The sequence below is a fragment of the Lithobates pipiens genome, unplaced genomic scaffold (genome assembly GCF_037356315.1).
Source record: "Lithobates pipiens isolate NorthernLeopardFrog02 unplaced genomic scaffold, aLitPip1_a1.2 Scaffold_44, whole genome shotgun sequence".
NCBI classification, from domain to species: Eukaryota; Metazoa; Chordata; class Amphibia; order Anura; family Ranidae; genus Lithobates; species Lithobates pipiens.
Window position 1 is genome coordinate 1767237 of NW_027507870.1, and position 19434 is coordinate 1786670.

At 48.9% G+C, this 19434-nt stretch overlaps 1 protein-coding gene across 1 annotated transcript in view; it reads left to right on the forward strand.

Moving 5' to 3' along the window:
* LOC143956838 (uncharacterized) overlaps nucleotides 1–19434 on the forward strand; it is a 164353-nt gene that overhangs the window by 59392 nt on the left and 85527 nt on the right. Inside the window, exon 3 of the mRNA XM_077467011.1 lies at nucleotides 9026–9193. Coding sequence (XP_077323137.1) covers nucleotides 9026–9193 — 168 coding nt within the window. The remainder of the gene's footprint in view (nucleotides 1–9025; nucleotides 9194–19434) is intronic.

A 19434-nucleotide genomic window follows, 5' to 3' on the forward strand; every position in this document is an offset into this window, starting at 1 on the left:
CGGTCAAAGGCCTTCTCCTGGTCAAGACTGACCAGGGCCGCGTGCACACGGCGGCCATGAATGTACTGGACCGTGTCCCGGACAAGCGTGAGGCTGTCCGCAATCCTGCGACCAGGAATGCCACAAGTCTGATCCGGGTGGATGATCTGTCCGATGACAGATTTCAGCCTGTTGGCCAGAACCTTGGCAAGGATTTTGTAGTCCACGTTCAGAAGAGAGATCGGACGCCAGTTTTTCAGGTCCGATCTCTCCCCCTTGCGCTTATACAAAATCGTGATCATGCCCTCCCTCAGGGTCGGAGGCATTCTGCCCTCCACCACCATCTCCTCGTACAGCTCGAGCAGGTCCGGGCCTACGAGATCCCACAGCGTTACATAAAGTTCAACTGGGAGACCATCGCAGCCCGGGGTCCTGCCTTGCCTAAAGGATTTAGCGGCAGAGTGCAGCTCCTCCAACACCAAGGGGGCGTTGACGTCCGACGAACCTGCAGGATCAATTGGGTTAGAGATACCTGACAGGAACCTGTCGGCTGCCTGTGCGTCTGTTGTTTTCGGGGAGTAGAGGTTGGTGTAGTAGTCGCTGACCACTTGCATCACAGCCTCCTTTCCCTTCTGGAGTGTTCCGGTCTCGTCACGCAGTTCAGACAAGGGTGTGTGTCCTGAGTGGAGTTTCCTGAAAAAGAAAGAATTACACTTCTCACCTTTCTCAAGGTTCTCCACCTTGGCACGGAAGACAATGTGCCTGGATTCTTCCTCAAAGTGCCCTTTCAGGCTCTTCTTGGTGTCCTCCAGGTCCTGCCTAACGTCCCAGCCACAGTGGTGAAGGTCCTGCAGGGACTGCAACTGACGTTGCAGTCTCCTGAGTTCCCTCTTCCTGGCACACACTTGCTGTCGTCCCCTTGCCTGAAAGAAGCTGCGCAGCTTGACCTTCACAAACTCCCACCAGTCGCTTACCCTTCCGAAGAATCGCTTTTCCTCCGTCCAGGTGGCATAGGCCTCCCGGAGTTCCCCTATCAGTTCCTCATTTTCCAGCAGGGTACTATTCAGCTTCCAGGAGCCTGGTCCACGGGCAAAGCCCTCGCCCAGGTCCCCCCGAAAGTGAATAGCCCTGTGGTCAGAGAAAAAGCAGGGGATCATGGAGAAATTGCGATGCTTGACTGCTCTTGAGGTGAGCACGAAGTCGATCCTGGAACGCACTGATCCATCGGGACGGCACCATGAGTAGTTCACGGTACCTTTCCCTATGGATCCCACGGCGTCCTGCAGGGAAGCCTCCGAGATCATCTCTTTGAGCAGCCTGGATGTAGCATCAAGTTTTGCGTACATGCTGGAGCTGCGCCCATCCTCCTCTATCGGACAGTTAAAATCACCGCCGATTACTACTGCCCTGGTGGTGACGAGTTGGGTCCGCAGGGTCTGGAAAAGTTCCAGCCGCTCATTCTTATCTGGGGGGGCGTACACGTTGATGAGCCTAATTGGCTCTCCCACCCACGAGCCGTCTATGACCAGAAGACGGCCACAGACTAGCTCATGGATGGAGTCAACCGCGAAGCGCCCACCCCTGACAAGAATGGCTACACCTGCAGACTTACAATCGCCACCCCCGGACCAGTAGGATGGACCGAGGGTCCACTGGGAGGTCAGATGAGTGTACCTCCTCAGAGGAGGGAGTGCGCACTCCTGTAGCATGTAGACATCACTCTGCTGAGTGGCGAGGAATGTCAGTGCCGCTTGCCTTCTAGATGTATCCTTGATACTCCTCACATTAATGGAAAAGATTGAGATCTCTGCCATAATGAAAAAGGGGTATGAGGTCTAGTCGGCAAGGGACCGAACTTACCTCCCCGGAGGGGGGTCTTCCGCTGCCTCTTCTGCTTGTCCTGTGTTCTCGGACAGGCCGAGCTCCTCCAGGACAGCATCCATCATTGTCTTGGTGATGACGACGTGGAGGTCGGAGGGGAGGTCAGGCTCAGGGACGGCCTCGACCTCCACCTCCCCCCCCACGTCCTCATCTTCCTCCCCCGCTGACTCGAGGTCCTCCACTATTGGCTCTGGTACCTCGCTTTCGCGCTGGTCGCCAGTGGGCCTTTTAGTGGAGGAAGCGGGTTCCTCTGCTGTTGGACTCCTAGGCTTCCGTTTCCGGCTTCCTGAGAGTCCACTGGTGGGGGTGGAAGGGAGGGTGGGGAAGTCCTCCAGGGAGGACAGGTCCGGGGTGGGTGGGGGGAGGGTGGGGGGGGTCACCTCCAGCACAGAGGAGGTGGGTGGGGGTGTGCTGGAGGCAGGGGCTGGGGTCTGGGCTGGGGCCTGGACAGGGGTAGGGGTGGGGGTGGTCACCTCTAGCACAGAGGAGGTGGGTGGGGGTGTGCTGGAGGCAGGGGCTGGGGCAGGGGTCTGGGCTGGGGCCTGGACAGGGGTGGGGGTGGGGGTGGACTTACCAGTCTTCGTCCGTGGTTCTTTTTCCGGCTGCTTCTTCCCGGTGCTGGAGGATGGTTTGCCCTGGATCAGGACGCCAGCATAACATTTTGAGGAATGGCCTGCCCACAGAGGACAACTACCTATCAATAGTATTTAGGAATTGAATCTAGCATTCAGTATGTGGTTATGGGTTGGCGTTGTATACACTATGGGAGGCATTTGAGGGAGGTCCTTTATGTTTTTCATATATTCATATATTTAACAATGTTTGTATGGATGTTGTAACAATTGTTAAGGAAATCGTAAATTCTGTATACAATTGTATTCTATTTTGTAAGCTTTGCCTATGTATTGCACACGGCACTCACTGTGCACACGGCACTGTAATATGTTTGCATTCTTTTGAGTCCTGATTAGAATTAGCCTGCTTATGTTACGCCCCTTGTTACCATGAAAGTACATTTGTAATATCAATGTGATACCTACGTAATCATGTGTATAAAAAAAGTAATTTGCGCCGATTAAACAGATCAGTTATTTGGAAAGATGCGGAGTGTATCTTTGCGTTTGTCCCTTACTTATTGATTTGGAACCACTAATCAATATGAGAATAGAAGTTGCCTATCTATAATATTTCCGGAACAGTTGGCGAGTTTTGCCTAGGAGGAAATTTACAGGGAACCCTGAGAATCTGAAATGAGGAGCTTGAGGGATTCTGGGAGTTTCTGATAATCACCGGCTGAGATAAGTCCTTTGCTTACATTTCTTGATCGGTAGGCCATTTACAAGACAAAGGGTACCTATTTTACTCCCCTTAATCAAACTGTATTGATTGGTGGTTATGTTACGTCGTCACTGTCTACTGTCCATCTGAGTATTATAGATAAAGGAAGAATAGTGCTGGTAACAGGTTATACGTATGTAGAACACATCTGCTGTGATAGTAGTTTAGAGGCAAGAGGGTATAGGCCAGCCTTTCTCAACCTTTTAGACACAGAGGAACCCTTGAAAAAGTTCTCCGGTCTCGAGGAACCCCCGGCTAAAAATTTGAAAACTACAACTCATGATACATTAGTGTGATGGTCAGTGGGAAGAATGGTCCTTACACTTGTGGTCATTGGGAAGAATTACCTCCTTACAGAGAGCTAAAAAGATCAATGGTGTCAGTGGGAACTTATCTGAGAGGCAGAAATGGCCCAATGCTGAAGGAACCCCAAGCAACCTCTGGAGAAACCCTAGGGTTCCACGGAACCCTTGTTGAGAATCATTGGTGTAGGCACAAGTAGAGAGACTGGCCAGTCATTACGGGCATTAAATTAAAGGAATAAAGGATAACAGACCCTCGAATGCCCAGCGCAAGAGAAGCACTAGATAATATATTATACTAGCAAAAGTATTGGGACGCCTGCATTTACACGCACATGAACTTTAATGGCATCCCAGTCTTAGTCCGTAGGGTTCAATATTGAGTTAGCCCACCTTTTGCAGCTATAATAGCTTCAACTCTTCTGGGAAGGCTGTCCACAAGCTTTAGGAGTGTGTCTATGGGAATGTTTGACCATTCTTCCAGAAGTGCAAATGTGAGGTCAGGCGCTGATGTTGCATGAGAAGGCCTGGCTAGCAGTCTCCGCTCCAATCCATCCCACAGGTGTTCAGCCGGGTTGGAGTTAGGACTCTGTGCAGGCAAGTCAAGTTCCTGCACCCCAAACTCACTCACCCATGTCTTTATGGAGCTTTCTTTGTGAACTGGTCCAAATCATTTGGTGGAGGGGGGATTATGGTGTGGGGGTTGTTTTATCTGGGAATGGACTTGGCCCCTTTGTTCCAGTGAAGAGAACTCTTAACGTATCAGCATACCAAGACATTTTGGACAATTTCATGCTCCCAACTTTGTGGGAAAAGTTTGGGGATGGTCCCTTCCTGTTCCAACATATTCTTACGAGGTCTAAACTAGATGGGGGACTGGGTCTCCCTGACGTAAGGCAACTGCCCCATAGCAATTTCCTAACTAAGATCCTCAGCTGGAGACATCACACTACTCAAAAGGCCTGGGTGAAACTTGAGGGGACACTGGCGGGTCATGATTTAGCTCAAGCCCCGTGTGTTCCTTATCCATTATGGGGACTTTCCAACTCTGTTTCTTGTCTCACTACCCATACTTTAAAGCTTTGGAACTTAATTATTAAACAAGGAGCTCTCTCTGTCCATTAACTTCCCCTCTACTAACATTGGGTGGTTTCCCCTCTCTGAGTCACTGTCTTTTTTTATTTTTTTTAATCTTGGGTGACTGACAGAGGCACCAGCTGCCTTAAGCTTATGTGGAATGGGAGACTGTGCCCATTGAGGGACCTTTGAGAGGTATGCGGTGAATTTACAATGGATGCTTGGAGATGACAACAATTGCAACACTTCTGTACTGCTCACCTACGGGGTAGTAAAACGGTGGAACCTCTCACCGACTTTGAATCTCTTTGGTATAAACAGCTTATGGAAAGAGGCTTCCTATCTACCTCTTATAAACTGCTGAATAAATTCAATGTATCCGCAGGCCTTAGATTTTTGCTAAGGAGTTGGAAACCCGAGTTGGACAGATATACAGAAACAGAATATGTTAAGATTGGCGCATACATCTTCGCTATGTACTAACATACAGAAGACTATAAATTCCTGTTTAGGTGATACTAGGTCCCCAAGTTGTTGGTTATTGCATACCCCTCAGCCTCAGATGCTGGCGGGCTCCAGGGATCCCATATCCATTTTTGTTGGGGGTGGGTGGCCGCCGGACAATCCGCTCGTGTGTGGGCTCCGGCTGACTTTTTTTCCCCAAAAGTCCGGCGGACTTAGAAAGTAATTTTGACTCAAATCCGGCCGTGTGTGTGCTAGTCCGCTGGACTTTTGAAATGAACGGAATTCCCCCGCATGGAGAAATGTCCGTTCATTTTGAACACGGCTCCAGGTAGACTAGCGCAGGAGGTCAATGTCACCGCCTTTGGCGGCGAGATTGACATGTCGCTAGCCCCGTCAACTGGTATGGACTTAAAGGGGAAGCCCTACGCCAAAAAAACGTCATGGGGGTCCCCCCAGGTCCATATAAGACCCTTATCCGAGCACGCTACCCAGCCGTTCAGGAAAGGGGGTGGGGATGAGTGAGCGCCCCCCCCCCTCCTGAGCTGTACCAGGCTGCGTTCCCTCAACATGGGGGGGTGCTTTGGGCAGAGGATGCTGGGACTGTGACATCATAATGGGCAGGGACATCACCCGGTGACCCCGCCCATTGTCCCTATATAAGTCGCCGTGCAACACGTCCCTGTCATTACGGCCAGAGACAGCGGCGAGTCAAGGAAGAAGAACAGAAGAAGAGAAGAACAGAAGAAGAAAAGAAGAGAAGGCGGCGACAGAAGACCGGGCCACCGCCAGTAAAAGAGCTGGAAGAAGGAGTGGAGGCCTGGCAAGAAGAACCGAAGAGGGGGGCAAGACCCCCGAAGAGGGGGACAAGACCCCCGAAGTCGGAAGAAGCCCCCCTTCCCCAAAGCACCCACCCATGTTGAGGGCACGCGGCCTGGTATGGCTCAGGAGGGGGGCGCTCACTCGTCCCCACCCCCTTTCCTAACCGGCCGGGTAGCGTGCTCGGATAAGGGTCTGATATGGACATAGGGGGGGACCCCCACACCGTTTTTTCGGCATTGGGCTTCCCCTTTAAGCCCATACCAGGTGATGGGGCCAGCGACATGACCTCTTTCGCCAGTCCCGGCTACCTGGAGCCGAGTTCAAAATGAACGGACTTTCCTCCATGTGTGGGCAAGTCCGTTCATTTCAAAAGTACAGACTAAGTCCGCCGTATAGTCTGATCGTGTGTACGCAGCATTAGTCTGCCTATGTTATGCCCCTTGTTACCATAAACGTACAATTGTAATATTAATGGATACCTACATAATCATGTGTATAAAAACCTTCAATTGCTTCATAATAAAGAACAGTTATTTGGAAAGATGCGGAGTCTATCTTTTGTGTCTGTTTCCTTTGGTGATTTCAATTTGGAACCACCAATCAATATGAGGATAGGAGTTGCCTATCTATAGATTTCCATGACCTACATACATACAATTATATGGACAACATTTGTGGATACCTGACCATCAACATGTATAAGTTGTTGGACATTCCCATTCCAATTCCATTCCAATCCAATTCATATTGGTAGTTGCATCCATGGGTATTAATATGGAATCCTCCTCCCATGTTCATTATTATGAAGCTGTTCCCCCTTTGTAGCTATAATATTCTACACTCTTCTGGGAAGACTTTTCACAAGATATTAAGGGGTGTCCATGTGTGAGGTCAGGTACTGATGTAGGATGAGAAGATCTGGCTCACAATTGGTGTTCCAACTCATCCCAAAGGTGTTCAGTAGGGATGAGGCAGAGCTCCATGCAGGAGCACACCTATAGGAGCTTGTATGACATCCCATTCCAGCACCATGGCCAATAATGTGGAGTAGCTCCCCTCTGGGACTTTAACATCCTCCTCTTATCTGGGAAGGCTTTTTTCAAGTGTTCGTGAGAATGTTTGCCCAATTGTGAGGTCAGGTTCTGATGATGGATGAGATCACAAATGGCATTCCAATTCATCCCAGAGGTGTTCAGTAGGGATGAGGTCAGGGCTCTGTGCACGATACTCATGTTCCTCCACACCAAACTGGTCACACTATGTCTTTATGGAGTTGGATTTGTACACAGTGGGTTTTGGTCATATACTGTAGGTTTGATGGTCGGGTTATATAGCATAGTTTGGCACGTGAATTAGAATCACAGTATCTAATAGTGAAGACGCTATGTGGCACTAGTGTGTGTTAAGCCAGAAACTGGCTTTGGTGACACAACCTGTCCTGACTCACGTGGAGGCTGAGAAAGCATACTTAAAAGGTACAAAGTATGAGAAAAAAAACTTTTGTCACACGCAGCCAATCATTCTCCAGATATATATGTAGTGTCAACACTTTGGACAAGGTGTCTGCTATGTACAAATTTTGTTTTTTCCCTCAGAACAGTAAAGGGGTTCTGAGGGCTGATTGTGTAGGTTTAACTTTGGCAACAGTTTGGCTGGGCTGTGTTAGCCCTTGTACACACGGTCGGACATTCCGACGGAAAATGTCAGATCAGACTATGTTGTCGGATAATCCGACCGTGTGTGGGCTTCATCTGACTTTTTTCGTCTGAATGTCCGACAAACAAAGTTTGAGAGCTGGATATAAAAAATTTCCGACAACATGATTCGATCATTTGTAGAGAATTCCGATCGGACAACGTGCTACGCATGCTCAGATCAAATTCCTAGACCAAAGCTATTGGCTACTAGCCTGAACGTAGCCCCGTTGTAACTAAATAATGTCATCACGTTCTGAACAATCGGATTTTCCGACAACTTTGTCCGATTGTGGGTATGCAACACTAGTTTCGGACAAAATCCGTTGGACAAAATCCGACGGATTTTGTTGTCGGAATGTCCGACCGTGTGTACAAGGGCTTGGAGTTCTGCCTGATCATGTGTACAGTTAGGTGCACATGACAGGCCCAGAACCAGGCCTGGTTGGACGCTTTAGGTATCAGCATTCCCCGGAGCCAATCAGTGGGTGCCTCTGGCCCCGCTGAGGAGTCTGGGGAAGGGTACTTAAGATGTTGAAGTCACGTGTTCAGGGTTCCTTCCCATAGCTGCCTGTTCCTGGATCTGGACTGGGGTAGCCCCGCAAGGGGTCCCGGTCACGGGAGCGTGTGCCGCCCCGCAACATGGTCGGGTTAACTAGCCCCATTAGACCCGCATGGTCTGGGGTAAGGATCCATATGTTCCCGAGTCTCGGAACCGGCTGGTCCGAGGCGCAGTAACTGAGGGAGGATTCAAGGCGTCCGGGTGTGCTCTCAACTTGGAGGGGTGCCGCAGCTCATGTAAGTGACTGGGGGAGGACTCTTCGGAGGTGGGCCAACAAGCTGGCATACCAAGAGGTGCCTGGTTGCTGGGTTGTCAAGGACACTAAACAAATTCCAGTACTGCCAAGGAGACAGAGAACGTTCCAGGTACTGAGGAAAGGTTCCTGTTCACTTTCGGTTGCAAATTTATTCAATGTCAGAGACTTTGTAAGTTCTGGATCAAAGTGCTGACTGCCATAATCTCTGGCTAGAGATTTGTTCAGCCTTGAAGCGCCCAGCTGCGAGTGGCTACTCTCTGGGTTGTATTAGAGACCTTCTGATGATTAGCAGTTCAAGGTGCCTGAGTATCTTCACCCTTGGCCCTCTGTTTCCATACGAGACTGCTTGTTGGATGTAACCCCTGCAAATAAAAACCTTTCTAAAGGACTTTTATGGTGTCAGCGTCCAAAGTTGTTGGGTACTGACCCTGGGAAACCCTAGACGTGGAAGAACAAGCCAAGCGGAGGTAACCGGTAAGCCCAAAAGTCAAGGCCGCCCCATTAAGGGTTATGGCCGCTACATATACATCTGTAATATTATCCCAATTCAGTTCAAACCTCAAACAAGGGGAACTGACCTTCTCTTCTATAGAATGAGAAAATCATTCAAGTCTAATTTAATTAAAGTCAAATTATTTTGATTAATTTACAGGAGGTTGTCAGAAACCAGATAATGTTGTATCTGAAGAGAAGACATTATATAGTGAAGGTGATACATTGAAGGTACAATGTGAGACCGGATACCGACCATCTCATGACACTATAACATGTGTAAATCGTGAAAATGGCGTCGGGTGGGATTATGAAGCAAAATGTATAGGTGAGTGCTATAAACATTAAACACTTCAATACAGGGCACTTAAACACCTTCCTGCCCAGACCAATTTTGAGCTTTCAGCGCTGTCGCACTTTGAATGACAATTGCGCGGTCATGCTACACTGTACCCAAATGAAATTTTTATCATTTTTTTCCCACAAATAGAGCTTTCTTTTGGTGGTATTTGATCACCTCTACGGTTTTTATTTTTTGCGCTACAAATAAAAAAATACCGAAAATTTTGAAAAAAAAAATGTTTTTTTTTGTTTCAGTTTCAAAACTTTGTAAATAAGTATGTTTTCTCCTTCACTGATGGGCACTGATGGGGCTACACTGATGGGCACTGATAAGGTGGCACTGATGGGCACCAATGTGGCACCAATGAAGTGGCACTGATAGGCGGCACTGATGGGCGACACGGATGGGCGACACGGATTGGGCGACACGGATGGGCGACACGGATGGGCGACACGGACGGACACTGATAGGTGGCACAAATTGGCACTGATAGCTGGCACGGATGGGCGGCACGGATGGGCATGGATAGGCGGCACAGGTGGGCATGGATAGGCGGCACAGGTGGGCATGGATAGGCGGCACAGGTGGGCATAGATAGGCGGCACAGGTGGGCACTCATAGGCGGCACAGGTGGGCACTCATAGGCGGCACAGGTGGGCACTCAGGCGGCACAGGTGGGCACTCATAGGCAGCACAGGTGGGCACTCATAGGCGGCATCGGTGTTATAGTAATGGATGCCAATCAGTGCCAAACAATAATGCATGCCAATCAGTGATGCCCATTGTGGCCACTGATTGGCATCCATTATGGGCACTGATTGGCACCCATTGTGCTGACTGGCACCCTGGTGGTCTAGGGAGGATTGTGGGTTTTTATTACCTTTTCTCTGGTGGTCTAGTGGTGTCCCTGGTGGTCCAGTGTGGGCATCCTCGGGGGGGCTGTGCTGATAATCGATCAGCACAGACCCCCCCTGTCAGAGGAGCAGCCGATCGGCTCTCCTCTACTCGCGTCTGACAGACGCGAGTGAGGGAAAGCCGATCACCGGCTCTTCCCATTTACACTGTGATCAGCCGTGATTGGACACGGCTGATCACATGGTAAAGAGTCTCCGTCGGAGACTCTTTACCGAGATCGTAGTTGCCGGGTGTCAGACTGACACCCCGCAACAACGATCGCCGCGATGCGCGCCCCCGGGGGCGCGCAGCGGCTCATTATCCTAATCACGTCATATGACGTCAGGTTAGGATAATGAAACCACTTTGCCACCGTCAATTTGTAATAGGGCGGGCGGCAAGTGGTTAAATATAACAATTGTTATGATAACACAGATAGTCCCCTCACTGAGAGTGATGTGAAAGACCCAAACAGGACAGGGGTTTTGGAGGGGACTGCAGGGTGGCCTCTTGCATAATGATTATGGGCCCTGGCTTTTGAGGGCTCTATTCTTTGGGAGGTATGTGCCTGGGGGTCCTTTGGAGTGGTTTTGCTTTGAATTCGGGTCCATGTCTTCCCAAAACACAGACTCTGGGAACCTAGGACCTGGATACAGATTTGGGGCCTCTGTGCCCAAACGAGAAATGACTGCTTCAACCCCCTCCTAGACTCAGAGACTCTAAGCAGAAGATTTTAATCAGCTTAAAACAACCTGATGCTGGTGTCTTCTGCTGCTATGTGCAGGGCCGTCATCAGGGGAGTACAGCCGTTACAACTGTAAGGGGCTCTGGGTCAGAAGAAGGAAGGACCGGTGAAGGGGATCCATGCTGTGCAGTACAGAAACAATCTCACAGTTTTTGCAGTTCTCGTGTCATTGATTTTAGACATCTTTACTGCCACCTCTGGCTACTATGTGCATGTGCACCCCTCGTGTAACAGTAGTCTGCCTGTACTATGCTTCTCAACAACATGTCAGCTCTGTAAAAACGAGCTGGGACCAGGTAGGATGTTACAAGAAGGGGCTGTGAAGAAATGGGAGGGGGGCTGTTTGTGTACAGGGAGGGGCCAGAGACTTGTGTGTGTACAGATTTGTGTATGTGGGGCTGCCATATATACAGGTGTGTGTGTGGGGGGGTGGGCTCTGACAAATATACAGGTGTATGCGTGTGTGAGTGGGGGGGGGTGGCTGACATATACACAGGTGTGTGTGGGGGGGGGTCACTGACAAATATACAAGTGTGTGTGTGGGGGGGGCACTGACATATATACAGGTGTGTGTGTGGGGAGGTGCTGACATATATACGGGTGTGTGTGGGGGGGCACTGACATATATACAGGTGTGTGTGTGTGGGAGCGGTGACATATATACAGTTGTGTATAGGGGGGTGCTGACATATATACAGGTGTGTATGGGGGGGCTGAAATATATACAGGTAGGTGTGTGTGTGTGTGTATGGGGGGGACTGACATATATACAGGTGTGTGTGTGAAGGGGGCTGCCATATATACAGGTGTGTGTGTAGGGGGGCTGACATATATACAGGTTTGGGGGGTTGGACAAATATACAGGTGTGTGTGTGAGGGGGCTGCCATATATACAGGTGTGTATGGGGGGCTGACATATATACAGGTGTGTGTGTGTGAGGCTGACATATATACAGGTGTGTGTGTGTGAGAGGGGCTGCCATATATACAGGTGTGTGTATGAGGCTGACATATATACAGGTGTGTGTGTGAGGGGGGCTGCCATATATACAGGTGTGTGTGTGTGTGTGGGGGGGGGGGGGGGGGGCTGACATATATACAGGATTAAGGGGGGGGGGGCTGAGTGCCAACAGTTGAGGTGGCCAATGTGTGTGGATTCGGTTGGATGGCCCATAGGCAAGCCCTGGGAAATGTTGGTGGTCACTGGTCAGGCTCGGGGGGGGGGGGGGGGGGGGTCCAGGTCTAAAGCTATGTAAGAGGCCCAAAAGTTTCTGATGGCTGCCCTAGCTATGTGTAATCTGTTCCATTAAAATGTCTTTCTCACATTGTATAATTTCCCATTGTGTGCCCCCTAGGTGTGTGCATCCTCATTGTTAAATGAGTCACCCATTGTTTCTCTCTGTCTGCTAATCCTCTTGGAGTTGTGATTAGTATTGTGTCCGCTTTACCTTCTTACTGATCCATTGTGGGATTTGTATATGTTTATGTTAATTAATTTACTGTTTAAAGAGGGATTCCACCAAAAAAAAAAATATTAAAAGCCAGCAGCTATAAATACTATAGCTGCTGACTTTTAATAAATGGACACTCACCTGTCCCGGGTTCCAGCGATGCCGAGGCCGATCGATCGCTCGGCTCTCGGCTGCTGTCGCCACCATTCTAGGTGAGGGAATCAGGAAGTGAAGCGAATCGGCTTCACTTCCCGGTTCCCTACTGCGCATGCGCGAGCCGCACCGCGCAATAGGAAATCTCCGCGCTGTCACTGGGACCCGTGTGTGTCCCAGCAGACAGCGCGGCAGGGCAGGAAATGGCGTAGACTCCCACGGGAGTCTATGCCCGGAAGTGGGTGAAAATACCTGTCTTTGACAGGTATCTCCACCCCCCTCCACCCTGAAAGGTGTCAATTGTGACACCGGAGGGGGGGAGGGATCCGATCAGCTGAGGTTCCACTTTAGGGTGGAATCCCGCTTTAATTAAATCACTGTTAGTTATTAGCTGATAATTGGATTTCTGTTTGAAGTTTGCATTATCATGCTAACATCTCCAGCAGGGGAATGTCCTCCTGGGAGGTATAAAATATGTGTCTGAGTTCTAATAAAGGGTCATTCCTTTGATTTTTACCTCAGCATCTTGTATGTGTATGATGTTTGAGGAAAAAGAGCTGGTATTAGCTCTCGGGTTGCTGGAAGGGTCTGGGGGGCAAGGTGCACTGTTTGGTGGAGGTCCCCAGGCAGGGTGCCAGGCGGTCTGTCACAAATCATATTACATATATTTTATTAAAAGTTTGATTGGTGAGGCGCATTCATGTGGCTGAAAATGGCAGAAGCTTAAGCTCTTGTCTCCGCTCCATGCCAGCCTAACTCCGCTGACCCAGACACCCATCGATCGTGCCCGTACACACTACCTACCCTGGTCCCCACACTCTTGAGCAGCATCCCATGGCTGAAAACCTCCTCCCAGCTGACATAGGGAGATGATCTCGGGAGCTCCCAGGCTGACAAGATGACGCTGGCACTGCCACATGCACAGCAGCCACAGCCTCCTACACAGTCCCAGGAAGCCCCGCCGGCGGACCGGACAGATGAGCTGGTGGATTATTCTACCCACAATTCTGCATCTTCCTCAGCAGATGACTTATTTTCCTCACAAAACTCTGACATGTATAAAGCCTTATGTGAGACAATGTTCAGTCAGGGAAGCTTGGAAAGAGAGCCCTTACTCTACACCTAATTCCCCCACTGTCCCACCATGGGAATACTCAGGGGACCCTGTTATTTTGGAACAATTCTCTGCATTGCTTGATCAGGGGTTGGAAAAGGCTAGCAAGTGAATTACATCTGATTTGAAATATGAATTCCAGGAATTGGGAGCCCGCATAGGGACCATCGAGTCCAAACTGGATGACACCATTGGCAGAACCAACCAAAACACAAATTGCACTGAAGACTTGCAACAGCGATTGGAAGAAGCCCTTAATAAGATTGATGACTTGGAAAACTGCTCTCGTCGCTATAACTTTAGAGTGCGTGGCATTCTTGAGACTTTTATGGATTCCATGGCGGTCACAAAAAAACTGGTCTCTCCCCTCTTACCGGATCTCCCTTCACATAAATTAAAGCTGGATAGAGCCCATAGGGCCTTAACTGAACCCCGAGCTGATGGTTTACCACGTGACATCATAGTGAAGCCACACTACTATTCTGTCAAGGAAGAAGTGATGGTCAAGGCCAGAGAATTTATGGATCTATACCTTTGGGAACATCCTATTCAGATTTTTTATCTCCCCTACAATGGTCCAAAAACATAGGGCGCTTAAACCATTATTGCAACCTCTTATAACCAATGGAATTAAATATCACTGGGCCTTCCCCTTTTGTCTAGCCTTCACCTACCGATGCAAGAAACACTCCTTCTCCACCTTCCATGATGGTGAAGTCCTGCTAAAGAAGCTGGGTCTTCTTTCCACAAATCCTGGGGACTCACCTCATCATTCGCAACTTCACTTTCTCACTGGTTTGGTGCTTAACCAGAAGCCAGGCCAAGCTTAAATCCAGACCCCCTTGAGGAGGATGATAACTTATTTTTGTTTTTTCAAATAGCCCCTTCAGCTGGCATTTTTGCCTACCCCCTTTCTTATGTAGATCCTTTTGCGGGATCACAGCAGGATCCTTTTAACGATCCTTTACACCAGGGGTGCCCAACCTTTTAAAGAGCGAGGGCCACTTAAGCTACTTGGTAACCAGTCACGGGCCACAATGAGCAGATGACAGTTCTGCGTCCACTCTGCGTATGCAAAGCAGACACAGACACAGCCCACTCTACTCTATGGGCCCTCTCATCTGATGAAATGGAAGGGGACAGATCCACTTTCCATTTTTTTTTAGCAGATCCGATTGGAAGGAGGCAGGTGTAAACGGAGACAAGTCTGTTGCCATCTGCCGCTCCATAGAGGTGAATGGAGGGTCTGCTTGGGTCAGACAAATCATGTTAAAGGGGCCTAAGGCTACTTTTACACTGATGGTCTGCGGTCTGCCCGCACCTGTGGCTTTCCTGCAGGTTAGCTGTACTTTGCCATAGAATTCTATCATATCCTGCAGGTGTGATGCACTTTCTCAAAGTTACACCTGTGGATCAGTTTAAAAGCAGCCCAGTAACCACTGCAGAACAGATATGTCCATATATACACTGATTTTAGTAATAAACTTGCTGTCCCAGGTAGAGTGCATTTGGTATCACTCCACCTATGACAGGAGCCAGTGCTATACAGGAAGCATTGGCTTATGCGGCACTACTCTGCAGCTGCTTGCTTCCTCTACCGCTAGCTTCATTCACAAAATTGATGCTCTGGCATGGTGGGAAGACAACCTGCAATCTGGGCTTGCCAACTCGCCATCCCAGAGCAGGAGGTCGTGGGCCACATCAGAGTGCTCCGCGGGCCACATGTGGCCCCCGGGCCACTGGTTGGGCACCCCTGTTTTACACAATGTTATAACTTTGCAGTCAAGGAACTCATATCCCTATTGCATTCTAATTAGGATGGTTTAGGCCTCAGACGAGGAATGTTATCATTGGACCTTCACAAGGACTTCGATTCTTTATCCTGGCCTTTCTTATTCTAGATCTTAAGGAGATCGAACTTTGGGCCTAAATTAATTTCCCTACTTACAGCTTTGTACACCAATCCTTCAGCTAACATTGTAGCTTTTGGACGTAATTCGGAATCGCTACAAATCCAAACAGGAACTAGCCAGGGCTGTCCTCTTTCCCTCCTTTTTGTTGTCACCATGTAAACATTGGCTATTGCCATCAGGTCTAACCCCAACATCCATGGTGTGTCCAGCGGAGGAAGAGATCACAAAGGTGCATTATTTGCGAATGATCTCTTATTATTTATTACTGACCCTAGTACAAACCTTGCCTAATCTGTATTCACTGTTATCCAAGTTTGGCATGATCTCGGGCCTAAATATCAACCAATCTAAATCGGAGGCAATAGATGTTAACCTTTCAACCTCGACCCTAACCTCTGTGCAAGCCTCCTTCCCTTTCAAGTGGTGTACGTAGGCCCTCCCTTATCTGGGAATAAAACTTACTTCAAATGTCTCTACTTTAAGGCAAACTATGTTGCCCTTCTCTCTTCTATAGTAGGAGATCTGAAGATCTGGCAGAACCATACTCTCTCTTGGATGGGCAAAATAGGAGAAGAAAAACTCCAATCCATAGTCTTTAAATTTATTTGGAGGTTGGCTCATTCTTCCTTGTTTGTCTCAAAATGGCGGGGAGGTCTGGGATCCCCTATTTTTACTATAGAGCAGCCCAATTGGTGAAGCTTTACCGAATTCTTTCTATGACCTACCAACCTGACTGGGTAAAACTAGAGGCACAATCTAGTATCTCGCTCCCCATTGATCTTCTTCCTTGGATACCCTCTAAGGAGCGTAGCGCCATTCTTAGCCCCTCCTTTCACATTCCTTAAGTTTCAGGGACATGGTGTGTAAAATATATGAAGTCACCCCATACCCCAGTGGCCCCCATTTTCAGGAATCCCCAATTCCCTCCTGGGCAACATCTGAAAAAGTTCACATGGTGGATCAACAAGGGCCTTTACCGGATAGCTCACTTTATAGATCAATGAGGTATTAGAAAGCCATCTTACTTTCTGGAGACCGTACAAATGCCCCCGTTGGAGACATTTTGACTCTGCCAAATTACTCATTACTTACAGACATTGTGCCGAGACCAGGTTGACATTACCACATGGACATTTTACGAAAATAAATGTTTAGTAGGCCTGGGGGAAGCATCTCAGAGTTGTATACTTTGTTTGCGGATCAGGGTTCTAAGCTCTTTTACCAATTAGCTTGGGAGGCAGATCTGAGGGAGACTTTAGACAAGGAAGCCTGGTTCCAATGGTCGACCATGGTGCAAAAGGGAATATTAAATACTTCTCTGGTGTAGGCGAATTATAACGTTTTGTCACAATGGTACCTTGTCCCGACACAGCAAAATTGATCCGGATGCTTCGCCTCTCTGTTTCAGGGGCTGCATCCAGGAGGGAAGCATGCTCCATATCTGGTTTGGACATGCCCAAAAGTGAAACAGTATTGGATAAGAATATTTCGTTTAGTATATTCGGTGACTGGATTGAATATTCCTAAAAATGGTAAGACGGCACTATTTTCCGACCTTTCGCGTGAGCTACCTAAAAATCTGAAGACTCTCAGCTTTATTTTTCTGGCAGCTAAAATCACCATAGAGCGAGCATGGAAAACTCCTCTGATAAATTTAGAATGAGTGAAAACAAAATATCCTGGATCATGCTAAACTAAAAATTAGCTAACATTCTTCACGACCAACAACACCGTTTTGAAAAGGTCTGGAACCCCTGGATTAAATATCTTCAATCCCTGTAAAGGGTGTGGGGGGGGGTATAATCGGTGTTCTGGAGTGAGGGGACCGGAGGCAATTCCTCTTTGTTCTTATCTTTTTCTGCCTTTCAACCTTTTCTATAGCTTCTAAGTTTGACCTAAAAGTTTGCGGGTGGGCATTAACCGCTTGCAGACCAGCCACCGTCATACTGCGGCAGGTTGGCGCAAACCCACAAGCCATCGTAGCTGTATGTCAGCTCCCTTAAGCGAGATAGCAGGCGCGCGTGTGCCCGCTGCACAGCGGGGGTGCCTATGCTCATGGCCGGCAGTTGGAATGACCACCGGCTGCATGCGATTGCGGGCACGAGGGCAGAACAGGAACATGTGTGTGTAAACACACAAATCTCTGTTCTGTGAGGAGAGGAGAGGCAGATCGTGAGTTCCTAATAACTAGGAACCAAGATCTGTCATCTCCTATAGTCAGTCCCCTCCCCCTAAAGTTAGAACACACAGTGAGGGAACACAGTTCGCCTAGAGGCGATTCAGTTCGCATTGTGCACTATACAAGTATTTCATTCATTCACTCATTCATTCAGTTAACCCTTTGATCGCCCCCTAGTGTTAACCCCTTCCCTGTCAGTGCCATTTACACAGTAATCAGTACATTTTTATAGCACTGATCGCTGTATAATTGTCAATGGTTTCAAAAGTGTCCGATCTGTCCGCCATAATGTCGAAGTCCTGATAAAAATCGCAGATCGCGGCCATTACTAGTAAAAAAAAAAAATAGTAATAAAAATGCCATAAATCTATCCCCTATTTTGTAGATACTATAACATTTGTGCAAACCAATCAATATACGCCTATTGTAATTTTTATTGCCAAAAATATGTAGAAGAATACGTATCAGCCTAGACTGAGGAAAAAAATTTACTTTTAAAAAAAAAAAAATTGGGGGTATTTATTATAGCAAAAAGTACAAAATATTGTTTTTTTTTCAAAACCTCAGAGATGATCGATGTTTGGGTACAACAGCGCACGACTGTGCAATTGTCAATTAAAGCGACGCAGTGCCAAGTCGCAAAAAATGGCCTGGTCATTGAGCAGCCAAATCTTCCAGGGCTGGCTAATGCCGCGCACACAAGATCAGACTATCCGGTGGACTTAGTCTGGTGGACAAACCGCCGGAAAGTCTGCCGGACTTTCCAAACGAGCAGACCTGTCCGCACACGACCGGACTATGGCGGGAGTCCGCCGGACTTTTGAATTGAATGGACTTGCCCACACATGGAGGAAAGTCCGTTCATTTTCAACGTGGCTCCAGGTAGCTGGGACTAGTGCAGGAGGTCAATGTCGCCACCTTCGGCAGCAAGATTGACACGTCGCTGGCCCCGTCACCTGGTATGGACTTAAAGGGGAAGCCCTGGCTAAAGGCAGCCTTATGCCACGTACACACGATCAGACTAGAGTCCGCCGGACAATCCACCCATGTGTGGGCTCCGGCGGACTTTTTTCCCCAAAAGTCCGGCGGACTTAGAAAGTAGTTTTGACTCAAAAATTGTCCGCCGGACTGCGATATGAAGTGAACGGACTTTCCCGCACGGAGAAAAGTCCGTTAATTTTGAACGCGGCTTCCGGTAGACGGGACTAGCGCAGGAGGTCAATGTCGCCGCCTCCATGGGCAAGATTGACACCTCGCTGGGCCCATCACCTGGTAAGGACTTAAAGGGGAAGCCCTACAGCGAAAAAACTGCATGGGGGTCCCCCTAGGTCCATATCAGACCTTTATCCGAGCACGCTACCCGGCCGGTCAGGAAAGGGGGTGGGGATGAGCGAGCGCCCCCCCCAAGCCATGCCAGGCCGCGTGCTTTCAACATGGGGGGGTTCTTTGGGGAAGGGGGGCCCTGCGCCCCCCCCACACCAAAGCACCTTCTCCCCATGTTGATGAGGACAAGGGCCTCTTCCCGACAACCCTGGCTGTTGGTTGTCGGGGTCTGCGGGCGGGGGGCTTATCAGAATCCGGGAGCCCCCCAGATCCCAGCCCCCACCCTATGTGAATGAGTATTGGGGTACCATATACTCCTACCCATTCACCTGTGAAAAAAAAGTGTAAAAATAAAACACAACACATGTTTTTAAAATGATTTATTGCACAGCTCCGGTGGTCTTCTTACGTCTTGAGGGGTCTTCTCGCCGGACTCCTCCGCTATCTTCTGCTC